Source organism: Notamacropus eugenii, chromosome 3 (genome assembly GCF_028372415.1).
Source record: "Notamacropus eugenii isolate mMacEug1 chromosome 3, mMacEug1.pri_v2, whole genome shotgun sequence".
Lineage (NCBI taxonomy): Eukaryota > Metazoa > Chordata > Mammalia > Diprotodontia > Macropodidae > Notamacropus > Notamacropus eugenii.
In genome coordinates, this window is record NC_092874.1 from 104,014,250 (window position 1) to 104,027,651 (window position 13,402).

Here is a 13,402-nt window from a genome sequence, read left to right on the forward strand (position 1 = left end):
ATAAAAATATATACAATAATGACCAAAAAACCCAAAAACAACACATGCAACTGAACACTACATTTACAATAACCAAATTTGACTTTGAAAGAGATGAAAAAAATATACTCCCATAAGTTTTGAAAAGGTGACTATTTAAAAAATGTGGAAAAATTGGAACCCTAATTCATGGTTGGTGTAATTATGAAACAATCCAACCCATTTGGAGAGCATTATGGAATTATGCCCAAAGTGTTATTAAACAACCTATACCCTTTGACAAAGATGATCAAGGAAAAAGGAAAAGAAGCTATATATTCTAAAATGTTGATAGTTTCTTTGTGGTGGCAAGGAGCTGGAAATTGCAGGGATGTCTATCAATTGGAGAATGACTGAATAAGTTGTGGTATATGATTGGGAGGGAATCCTACCATGCTATAAGAAATGATGAACTCAATGATTTTAGAAAAACTTAGACAAACCTGCACAAAATAATGAAGAGTGAAATGAGTAGAAGCAAGGGAACATTGTATACCATAATACCAATATTATTCAAATGACTTTGAGTGAATAAATTATTTTGTGTAATATAAATACCCAAATAAACTATATAAAGGATATATGAAAAAAATGAAATATGAATCCACCAAAAGAACTGATAAATAGAAGTTTGCATGGAATAATTTTACACACACACACACACACACACACACACACACACACACACACACACGGAGCTAAGGAACCTGCAGCAGCCACAGCAGGGGCAGAGGCAGAGACTATTTCTGGAGCTCTAGGCCTACAGATAGTAGGGGGATCAAGCAGCTGATAGTATATCCCTGCCCCACTGGAAGCAGAGAATTACCTTGACAAAGAACTCAAAAGTCAATGGCTGGAGATATGAGCAAAAACAGAAAAAGAATCAGACTGTAGAACCTTACTTTGGTGAGAAGGAAGACTAAAATATAAAAACAGAAGAAGACAGCAAAGACAAAGCTTCTACACCCAAAGCTTCCAAGAAAAATAGGAATTGGTCTCAGGCCATGGAAGAACTCCAAAAGGATTTTGAAAATCAAATAAGAGAAGTAGAGCAAAAATTGGCAAGAGAAATTAGAATGATGTAAGAAAATCATGAAAAATGAATCAACTGCTTGCTAAAGGGGACCCCAAAAATTAAGAAGAAAATAACACCTTAAAAAATAGACTAACCCAAATGGTAAAAGAGATCCAAAAAGCCAATGAGAAGAGTGCCTTAAAAAGCATAATTGGCCAGATGAAAAAGGAAGTACAAAAGTTCACTGAAGATAATGATTCCTTAAAGATTAGAATGGAGCTGATAACAAGCTAATGACTTTATGAAAAATCAACAAATTATAAAACAAAATCAAAGGAATATAGATCCAGAAGAGACAATTTAAAAATTATTGAACTACCTGAAAGCCATCATCAAAAAAAGAGCCTAGACATCATCTTTCAAGAACTTATCAAGGAAAACTGTCCAGATATTCTAGAACCAGAGGGTAAAATGATATTGAAAGAATCCACCAATCACCTCCTGAAAGAGATCCCCAAAGGAGAACTCCTAGGAATTTTGTAGACAAATTCCAGAGTTCCCAGTTTAAGGAGAAAATATTACAAGCAGCCAGAAAGAAACAATTCAAGTATTGTGGAAACACAGTCAGGATAACACAAGATCTAGCAGCTTCTATATTAAGGGATTGGAGGGCTTGGAATATTAATATTCCAGAGATCAAAGGAGCTAGGAGTAAAACCAAGAACTACTCACGTAGCAAAACTGAGTATGATACTTCAGGGGAAAAATGATTATTCAAAGAAATAGAGGACTTTCAAGCATTCTTAATGAAAAGACAAGAGCTAAATAGAAAATTTCATTTTCAAACGCAAGAATCAAGAGAAGTATGAAAAGGTAAACAGGAAAGAGAAATCATAAGGGACTTACTAAAGTTAAACTATTTACATTCATACATGGAAAAGATGATATTTGTAACTCTTGAGATTTTTCTCAGTGTTAGGATAGTTGGAGGTATTATACACATACATGCACATAGACAGAGGGCACATAGTGAGTTGAATATGAAGGGATGATATCTAAAAACAAAATTAAGGGGTGAGAGAGGAATATACTGGGAGAAGGTGAAAGGGAGAAATAGAATGGGGTAAATTATCTCATATTAAAGAGGCAAAAAAGCACTTTTTCAATGAAGGGGAAGAGGGGGAAACTGAGAGGGAAAGAATGAACATTACTTTCATCAGATTTGGCTTAAGGAGGAAATAACACACACACTCAATTTGGTATGAAAATCTGTATTGCACTACAGGAAAGTAGGGAGAAGGGGATAAGTAGGGAATGGGGAAGATGATAGAAGGGAAGGCAAGTGAGAGGAGGGGAACAATAAAAAGTAAATACATTTGTGGAGGGATAGGATCAAAAGAGAGAATAGAATAAATGAGTAGTATAAAATGAAGAGAAACATAGTCTTTCACATCATGACTATTATGAAAATATTTTGCATGACTCTACATATTGTATATTGAATTGTGTGCCTTCTCAGTGGGGATGGGTGGGAAGGGAGAGAAGTTGGAATCCAAAGTTTTAAAAACGAATGTTAAAAATTGTTTTTAACATGCAACGGGGAAATAAGACATACAGGCAATGGGGTGTAGAAATCTATCTTGACCTACAAGAAAATAGTGGGGAGGGTATGACAGAAAGGAGAGGTGTGATAGAAGGGAGGACAGATTGGGGGAAGGGTTAATCAGGAAGCAATATCTCTTGGGGTGGCTGGAGAGGAGAGATGGGGAGAAAATTTGGAACTCAAAATCTTGTGGAAGTGAATGTTGAAAACCAAAAATAAACAAATTGATTTTAAAAAAAGAAAAAAAAAACATGAATCCCCTTTGAACAAGCAATACCACTACTAGGTCTACATCCCAAAGAGATAAAAAAACCAAAAAGGAAAGTGACCTATGTGTACAAAAATATTTATAGCATCTCATTTAGTGGTGGCAAAGAACTGGAAACTGAGGTGATATTCATCAACTGGGGAATGGCTTGACAAGTTGTTGTATATGATTGTGATAGAATACCATTGTGCTTTAAGAAATGATGAACAAGATGCTCTCCAAACAAATTGCAAACACTTACATGAACTGATGTAGAAATGAACAGAACCAGGAGAATACTGTACACAGTAAGAACGATATTGTATTTTGATCTTACTGTGAATAACTTAGCTATTTTCAACATTTCAACGATCCTAGGCAATTCTGTAGGACTTAGGATGTAAGGTGCTGTCCTTCTCCAAAGAAAGTACTGGTAGAGGCTGAATGCAGATTAACAATCCTTTTTCTTTATTTCATTTTTCTTTTTTTTCTTTTTGGTCTGTGTTTTCTTTCCCACAATGACTTACACAGAAATGAGTTTTGCATGACTACACATGTATCAACTATGTCAAATTGCTTGCCTTCTTAATAGGGGGGAGTGGAGGAAGGGAAAGAATTTGGAATTCAAAATGTTTAAAAAATGTTAAAATTGTTTTTACATTAGATGGGAAAAAATAAAACATGAAATAAAAAAATAAATTTGGGCACTGTGTTTCATCACTTAATCAGCAAGCATTTTATTAAGCTCTTCTATGGACCAGGAAATATTTTAATTACTAAAGACACAAAGCACAAACAAAAAACAGTTCCTGTCCTCTAGAAGCTAACATTCCAAAAGTAATGTTTGTATATATAATAACCGACATTGAAGCAAATCTAGTGAATTAAAAGAAATTAGATTAATTTAATTCAATTGAGCAAGCATTTATTATTTGTAAGACATTGTGTTAAGCACTAAAGAAACATACTACAGCATACTATGATAGATGAAAACAGATACAACTAATAACTATGAATGTAAATGTATTGAATTTTTTAGCTGATGTAAGAATATTATAGAATGACCAAAAAAAAAAAAAGTAAGACCTTCATTAAACACACTTTAATTCGAAAGGCATTTGCATGTAAAAGTAAAAAAAAAACAAAACTGATATACTTTTGGACAAGGCTAAATTTGAATTAGAAAGCATGCAGGGATTAACCTTCAGAACTACATAACATTTAAAAGAACCATTGTCAACTCAAGCCAATGAATATTTCTTCAGTACCTCCAATTAAAATGTATCAACAATTTTAAAAGGCATAGAAATTAATTTTAAAAGGTAAACTTAACTGATACAAATATATAATATATGTGTATACATACATTTATATAATATAATAAAACATTGATAATGAGAGACTTTAATATTCCACTAACAGAATGTAAGAAAACATCTGTAAAGATACATTATATAGGAATCAGCAGCAAAGTCTGGGTCACATATACTATGCTGACTGAGGAGATGAACTGAATCTAAGTGTAGTGGACAAGGGCAAAGAATGTTCAGAGCCTGGTTTACTCATTTCTCTGATGGCATGGTCTTCTTCGGCAACAAAGGATGAACACACACCTCCCAGATTGATCTGAGTCCTACATCTGATTAACAAGGACGAGGCACTGAGACAAAGAAATAGCCAGCAGTTTTGTCCCTCTGAACCATCAGTGCTTTCTGGTCATCTGACGAAGCCTGTGGTCAGCAGCAATCTACTAGAATTTCAATCAGAGGCAAATCTACAATGGGGCACTCACATCCAAATCATGATCAGTAATTTTTATTTACTTATTTATATTTTTTAAAATAGTTTTTTTATTTATTTTGAGATTTTGACATACATTTCCACAAAATTTTGAGTTCCAATTTTTCTCCCCATCGCTACCCTCCCCCTTTAGCACCTTGCATTCTGATTACCCCTTCCATCAATGTGCCCTCCCTTCTATCACACCCCACCCTTCCCCTATCCCCATCTTCTCTCTTTTTCTGTAGGGCAGGATAAATTTCTATACTCCATTACCTGTATTTCTTATTTCCCACTTATATGCAATAACAATTCTCAACATGCATTTCTAATACTTTGAATTCCAACTTCTCTCCCTTCCTCCCTCCCCACCCATCCCCACTAAGAAGGCAAGCAATTCAGTACAGGCTATATATGTGTCATTTTGCAAAAGACTTCCATAATTCTCATGTTGTGTAAGAGTAGCTATATTGCCCTCCATCCTACCCTGTCCCTCCTTTTTTCTATTCTCTCATTTGACCTTGTCCCTTTCCAAAAGTGTTTACTTCTAGTTACTTCCTTCTCCCATTTGCCCTCCCTTCTATGATCCCCTTCACCCCACTTGTCCCCTTCTCCCTTACTTTCCTGTAGGGTAAGATAGATTGTCATACCAAATTTAATGAGCGTGTTATTCCCTCCATAAGTTATATGTAAAGAGAGTAAGCTTCACTTTTCCCTTCTTACCTCCTCCCTTTTTCTCCTCCATTGAAAAAGATTTTTCTTATCTCTTTTATGAGTGATAGTCTGCCCCATTCCATTTCTCTCTTTCTCCTCCCAATATTTTCCTCTCTTACCCTTCATTTTATTTTATTTTATTTTTGTATGGATACTATCTCTTCTGATTCAACTCAACCTGTACTCTCTGTCTGTACATGTGTGTGTGCATGTGTGTATGTGTGTGTGTGTGTGTGTGTGTGTGTGTGTGTGTGTGTGTGTATAATCCTTCCACCTATCCAAATACTGAGAAAAGTCTCAAGAGTTACAAATATTATCTTTCCATGCAGGAATGCAAACAGTTCAGCTTTAAAAAGTCCTTTATTATTTCTCTTTCCTGTCTACCTTTTCATGCTTCTCTTGATTCTTGTGTACACATTTTCAATTTGATTCTGGTCTTCTCATCATTAATGCTTGAAAGTCCTCTATATATCACTGAGTGACCATTTTTTCCCTTGAAGTATTATACTCAATTTTGCTGGGTAGGCGATTTTATTTTTAGCCCTAGTTTCTTTGACTTCTGGAATATCATATTCCAAGCCCTTCAATCCCTTAATGCAGAAGCTCCCAGATCCTGTGTTACACTGATTGTATTTCCACAACACCTGAATTGTTTCTTTCTAGCTGCTTGCAATATTTTCTCCTTGACCTGGGAACTCTGAAATTTGGCCACAATATTCCTAGGAGTTTCTCTTTTTGGGTCTCTTTCAGGAGGAGATTGGTGGATTCTTTCAATATTTATTTTGCCCTCTGGTTCTAGAATACCAGGGCAGTTTTCCTTGATAATTTCATGAAGGATAATGTCTAGTCTCTTTTTTTGATAATGGCTTTCAGGTAGTCCCATAATTTTAAAATTGTCTATTTTCCAGGTCAGTTGTTTTTCCAATGAGATGTTTCACATTATCTTCTATTTTTTCAATCTTTTGGTTTTGTTTTGTATCTTCTTGGTTTATCATATAGTTATTAGCTTTCCTGAATGCCACTCTCATTTTTAAAGAACTATTTTCTTCAGTGAGCTTTTGAATCTCCTTTTCCATTTGATTAATTCTGCTTTTTAAAGCCCTCTTCTCCTCATTGGCTTTTTGGATCTCTTTTACCAACTGAGTTAGCCTATTTTTAAAGGTGTTATTTTCCTCAGCATTGTTTTGGTTCTGCTTTGTGTGTGTTCATCCTTCATTGCTGAAGAAGACCATGCCATCAGAGAAATAATGACATGACTTGCACTTGACTTTGTTTTTTTATTTTTATTTTTTGAGTGAGGGAGAGCTATGCAGGTTACCAGCCTCACTTCTCCTCCAAAGTCATCTGAATCCAGATAGTCATCAGAATGACTGGAGATGACCCAGGATGAGGCAATTGGGGTTAAGTGACTTGTCCAAGGTCACACAGCTAGTGAGTGTCAAGGGTCCGAGGTGAGATTTGAATTCAGGTCTTCCTGACTGCTGCACTGGTGCTCTATCCACTGCACCACGTAGCTGACCCTGGTTCTTCTTTACCAAGCTTTTCAAGCTCTTCTATGGTTTGAGCCCATTTCATATTCATATTGGACATACTGGAGATGAAAGCCTTGACTTCCTCTGACAGTATGCCTTGTTCTTCCTCATCTGAAAGAATGGAAGGAGATAGCCTGTTCACTAAGAAAGTAACCTTCTATGGTCTTATTTTATTCTCTTTTATGGGCATTTTCCTAGCCAGTTACTTGACTTCTGAATCCTTTGTCAAGAGGAGGGTGCTAGTGCTCCTCCTCCCCCCAGGACTGTGCTCAGGGCTGAGATTCACATCAGCTGCTCTATTCCCCCAGGGTCTTTCGGTGGGGTTGCGGCTGCCACTGCGGGCTGAGGTTCAGATCCCCTACTCAATTCCCCCAGAGGCTTTAAGCTGAGCTGCCTAGACAATGGACCAAGATTGCTTCTGTGGTCACAGTAGCTGCCTGCTGTCTGCTGCTGCTGCTGCTGCTGCTGCTGCTGCTGCTATTTCTGCTGCTGCCTGGGGCCAGTGCTGGGGGTACCCCATTTCACTCTCTCCCAGCTGGGAAAGCCCTCCATCACTGACCTTTGATGTTTTCTTTGTCACTTACAGGTTGAGGGATCTGGGACCCTCCCTGCTGGGGATTCTGCCCTGGAGGCCTGTTCAGGTCCTGTTCCTCCCCATGCAGAGCCCAGTGGCCCAGGCTGGGCTCTGCTCTGCTCAGCATCCAGTGGGATAGACCTTTCCTGTCAGCTTTCCAGTTACCTTTGGTTGGAAATCTCTTCCACTCTGTCGTTCTGTGGCTTCTACTGCTCTGGAATTTGTTGAGAGTCATTTTTTACAGGTATTTTGTGGGCTGTGGGTGAAGCGCTAGAGTATATAGGTCTTTCTACTCTGCCATTTTGGCTCTGCCCCTCAGGAATTTTTAAAGAGAAGATCAGGAAGATAGTAATCAAAAATTTCCCAGGATCAAAATTCTTTGGACTGAATGGATTACAAAATAGAACCCTACAATACGTTTTTTTACAAGAAGGCAATGGAGACATAATTGATTAACATGGTTTTAAAATAAGAGCAAAGTCCATTATGATTCAGCTAAAGTAAAAAAAAAAATAATTTTAGGTAGATTATGATTAAGTTGAGTTCAAATATATATATATTGTGTAAATTGTAAAATAACAGGTTAATTTCATCATGAATTTAATTTCTGTTAATGTGATGCATACAAAGTCACTGAGGGTTTTAACATGGCATTGTATTTTCTGCTTGAACTTTTCTATTATTGTATGAAGATATGATGTGCTGCTGCATATATATTAATAATAGCTACATTAATTTTTAAAAAGAGTCTAGTGAAATGGAGAGTAGGAAGAAATACTTCTAGTGTAAAATGAGGTTTGTTATTAAATGTCATTAAACTAGAAGAACATTTGAATAATGTAAATTTGTTCATATTTACTTGAAAGTAAGATAAAATATCAGAATGTCTGAATTCATGTTGTGGAATAATATTTTAAAAAGCAGGCCAAATAAAAGAAAAAGGCAAAGTTGCATAAGGTATTTGTAGTTTGCAAATAACTGCAAGGAACGGAAGCCTTACAATGATAGAAACCAAATACTTTTTAGCTGTCTGGACTACAGATTTCAAGAAAAACACACTCTTCTGAGCAGAGGATAAGAAGGATAAAGCACTGGGCTTAGTGTCAGGAAGATTTTTAATTCAAGTGCAATCACAGACAATTACTAGTTGTGTCACTTGAACACTTAATCTGTGTTTGCTTTAATTTCTTCATGTATAAAATAAGGATATTAATATCACCATTTTGTATGTAAAAGTTTCAAGTTTATTTAAGACAATTGTAAGACAAATTTTAAAATATTCTAAATTATGAACTAGCAAAATGCCAATTAAACTAAATCTAAGGTTCTCCCTCACATCTGTCAGATTTACAAAAATGACAAATTAGGGGAAAAAACTCTAAGAAAATGGGTACGTTAATGTTCTATTTGGGACCTGTGAATTGGTACATCCACTCCAGGAAGTATTTTGGAGCTATACTGAGTTACTAAATTGTGCATAACTTTTGATCCAGAAATACTATTACTAGGTATCTACCCCAAGAGATAAAAGAAAGAGATAAAGGACTCACTTATACTAAGATATTCATTTGAGGAAGTGGTTCCCAAACTTATGTGACCTACTGCTCCCTTTTCCAAAATAATACCTTAGCACATCGCCATCCCCAGAAATCTATTTCTCTACTTTCTTTAATCTCTTAACAGTTTTTTTTTTGAAATTTGTGACATTTCAAAAAAAATATTTTAAATGATGTATCTTAAATTTAAGAATTTTTGTAAATTTTTTGGAGGGTTTCCCTGCACTGAAATTTTGATGATGTAATATTGTGTCATGTAACCATATAGTATCATATTGTAAACAAGTCATTATATGCACATATTTCTGTTAATGCATTCTGGACTTCCTGACAAAGCAGGAGAGATTCACCAACACTTGTTTGTTAAGACTTGACCAATGATCAGTTATAACTTTCATTTAGTGCATTTATTTGGAAAATAATATTATAATTGTGATTTTAACATGTACAAATGATTTTTCAAAATTCTCTTCTCTTGTTTACTTATGCTTCCACTGCCTACTTATTTTTATTCAACACCTCCCCAAATTGCAAACAAGACAACTACCATCACCCATGGATCATTCCAGCACCCCTGAAGGGGTGCTATTTCTCACTTTAGGTATCTATGGATACCCATTAATTTGATATAGGCTAAACAGATTAACAAATTGAAATACATGAATATATTCAAATGTTATTTTGATTTCAGAAATTTTGAAAGTTATTTTTTGAGAAAAAGACTGGTTAAATTGCTATGAACTTTTGAGGAACAATGTGAACAGAACCATGAGAAGAATTTATATAACATAATTGTTAAAAAACACCTTTGAAAGACTTAAAAATTCTGATCAATACAATGACTGGTTAAGATTCTAAAGGAACAACTAAAAGCATGCTACCCACCTCCTGCCAGAGAATGGGAGACTGAGGGTGAACAATAAGACATATATTTTGGATGTGGCCAATGTGCAAATTTGTTTTTATTGATGATGGATATTTGTTAAAAACATATGGATTTTTCTTCATTTTTAAGTGGGACAGAGAGAGATTAGAAGAAGAAAAGCTATTTTTTCAATTAAAATAATCTTTAAAATGCCACAAGCTATTAACCATATGAAAAATTCTTTTTGATCACCAATGAGATAATGATGAGACTATTGTCACTACTAAGAAAAATAGAAATAAAAGATTCTGTCAACTAATCTCATACCAAGAAAACTGGCAAACAAGTCAAAGATAAAGGTAACAGATAATGTTGAAGGCATTGTAGAGAGACATTGGTATTACAACTATGGATTAATCCAACCATTCTAAAAAGCAAATAGGAATTATGTTAAGAAAGTAACTAAAGAGTCCATATTTTTGAACACCAAAATCTCATTGCTAGGAATATATTCAAAGAAGATGAAAAAAACAAACAGAAAAATCCCATAGGTACCCAAATACTTATAGGTGTGCCTTTTGTAGAAGCAAAGAAAGAAAACCAAATCAAAAGCAGAATGTCTACGCATATTGTTTCACATGAATTTAATAGAAAGCTACTCCACTATAAGAAACTATGGATGTGAAGAATGTGGACTGTGAGAAGAAATAAAACTAAAGCAAAATTACATTTACGGCATCAAGGAAAAATGTATAGATTAATAATAAAACAAACAATAGAAACACAACTAAATGTTGTACAGCTTTTTTATACTTTATCCCCTTTGTGGAACCTATGATCCAATTCTACTGTACTCCTTGTTGTTCTTGTACATGATATTCCACATCTAGGCTTCATGTCTTTCTTCTGGCATTTCCCCATGCCTAAATGTTCTCCATCCTCACTTACACTTGATTTCCTAACATTCTTTAAATCTCAGCTAAAATCAAAACCTCTACCAGTGGTCTTTCCTGATAGTGTCTAAATCTAGTGCATCCCACTGAGACTACGATCCATTTACAGAACATAAATTGAATGTAAACAGTTGCTTAAAAATTGTCTTCTCTATTAAATGTTAGCTCTTTGATGGTAGGAACCCTGATTTGCCTTTCCATGTATCCCCAGCGCTTAGCATGGCAATTGGTACAGAGTAATTAATAAATATTTATTTACTGACTGACTGAATGAATAAATGGTCAAAGTGGTTCCCAGAGAAGAAAAAAAAGGCTTCTCTGTCTGATTTGAAGATTTTAGTGCTTGTGGATTAGAATATGAATATAAACATTGTAGATATTGTCAACCTTGTCACAGGTGTCAGTTAATCCTGCAGAATTACATTTTTCCTTCAATTTTTATTCTTTGTAAGGTACAAAGTTTCTTAGAATAGGGAAGTGAGGGATCAATTCAGAAGTAAATTCAATATAAAAATAAATTGTATCAAAACTAATTTTAATAAAAATCATTAGTGTGTTTGATTAGTTTGTTTCCCTGCACTGACATACAGGGTATGTTCAGATAGGACCTAGAAAAAAAGTGTTTCAGTGTGATCATAGAAAGTATGGAGGCATGTCACAGAAAAAAGGGAAATGTAGTGCAAAAAATCAAGGCCCATGGAGTGCTCCACGGGGGGGGGGGGGGGGTGTCATAGGTAGAAAAAGGGATGAGAATTTTGGAAAAAAAATACAGGGAGAAAAAAGGTTGATTTTTGATCTCATGGAACTTCTCTACTTGCCATAAACTCCAAAGACCCCATTCTTTTGTCTTCCTCCATAAAAGGAAAGTCCCATTCAGTCTCCTAACCTTGCCTCTCCTTCCTAAACAATCTCTTCAGAGCCCCTTTTACCTCTGCATTTCTCAGGCTATAGATCAAAGGATTTAGGGTAGGATTAAAGAAACTGTAAAATAAGAAAAGAATTTTCTGTTGCTCCTCAGATTTCCTTGAGTTAGGAGCCATGTAAGTGATGATGGCACTGCCAAAGAAAAGTCCCACCACACAGAGGTGGGAGGAACATGTGGAGAAGGCTTTCTTTCTTCCTTCCCCTGCCTGGATTCTCAAGATAGCACTAAGGATATGGGTGTAGGAGATGAGGACTAAGCAGAGGGGTCCAACTAAGATAAACACACAAGCAATAAAGATGACTAATTTGTTGAGCCATATGTCTGCACAGGCAAGTTTCAGGACAGATAGGATTTCACAGAAGAAGTGGTTGATTTCCCGAGGCCCACAGAAGGGTAGCCTAAGGAGTAGAAATACATGAACCAATGGCAGAAAGGATCCAGCTGCCCAGGACATGATAGCAAGTGCAAGACACACTGTCCAGTTCATAATGAGAGCATATCTGAGAGGGTGACAGATTGCCACATACCGGTCATAGCTCATCATTACCAGCAGAAGACATTCTATGAGAGCAAACATCAAAAAGAGATAGGTCTGCATTATGCAACCTGCAAATGAGATGGGCTTGGCTGGTTCCAGGAGATTGGCCAGCATTTGGGGGACTGTGTTTGAGGCATAAGAAATGTCAACAATAGCCAGTTGTGAAAGGAAGAAGTACATGGGAGTGTGGAGTCGGGAGTCAAGACAAATCAGCCCCAGGATGACTCCATTTCCCAGCAGAGTGAAGGTGTAGAGTAGAAAGAAGAGTCCAAAGAGAATCAGGTGCATCTTAGGACTAACCAGAAATCCCAGCAGAATGAAATCTGTCACTGTGGTCTGGTTGGTCTCCATAACCTTCTGATGAAAACAAAGACACTGGAGAAAGATAATAAAATATATAGTTTAATTCACTTCCTCTCAATTCCTTGAAATAAATATTTGCTGATCTTTCTTAATTCTTTTTTTGGGTAATGGTGGGGAAGAAGGCAGAGAGGTTAAGGCTTCTGAAACCACTAAGAAGCACTTCTAATGATTCTTTAACCTGTTCTCTGATAAAGAAATTTATAGCCAATTTTGATGTGGTATGTAATTGCTGCCCTTCTCAAAGCTGAACTTTTAAAATGGTCTGGTAACACATGAAACTACTTATGTGTCCAGCTACACATGGATACAGAAGTACTATATAAAAGGTTATGGTATAAGAAGAGATTATGTCTTTTGTGAAGGGAAGAAAGAATGTTATACTATCTTAGGAAAGAAAATTCCAGTTGTAGTTTCCCTCCAAGATTTATTGAGAGGATGAGTTATTTCAGATTCTATAGAACAATTGGTTTGGTTCAGCAGCAGAAATAATTGAGGCTATACTATTACTTACATCTAATATGTCTGAGACCTCCAAGTAAAATATAAATTACTTGCAGGCCATGGAAGAGCTCAAAAGAGGTTTTGAAAATCAGGTAAGATAAGTAGAAGAAAAATTGGGAAGAGAATTGAGAGTGATGCAAGAAAATCATGAAAAATGAGTTGAGATTGCTAAAGGAGATCCCCCAAAATACTGAAGAAAATAACACCTTAAAAATTGGA

General features: G+C 35.8%; 1 protein-coding gene and 1 long non-coding RNA gene across 2 annotated transcripts in view; one reads left to right on the forward strand and one right to left on the reverse strand.

Annotated features, from left to right (window-relative positions):
- The window catches only part of LOC140533111 (uncharacterized), an 11,579-nt gene extending 889 nt beyond the window's left edge, over positions 1–10,690 (forward strand). The window contains exon 2 of the long non-coding RNA XR_011976805.1: positions 7,495–10,690. This is a non-coding gene — a long non-coding RNA (uncharacterized lncRNA). The remainder of the gene's footprint in view (positions 1–7,494) is intronic.
- A 1,047-nt stretch (positions 10,691–11,737) lies between these two features.
- Positions 11,738–12,712, reverse strand: LOC140531198 (olfactory receptor 2A1/2A42-like). Its single transcript, XM_072650266.1, has one exon. It carries the CDS (start codon positions 12,668–12,670, stop codon positions 11,738–11,740), a length of 933 nt encoding a protein of 310 aa, XP_072506367.1. The 5' UTR covers positions 12,671–12,712.
- Between the last annotated feature and the right edge of the window lie 690 nt (positions 12,713–13,402).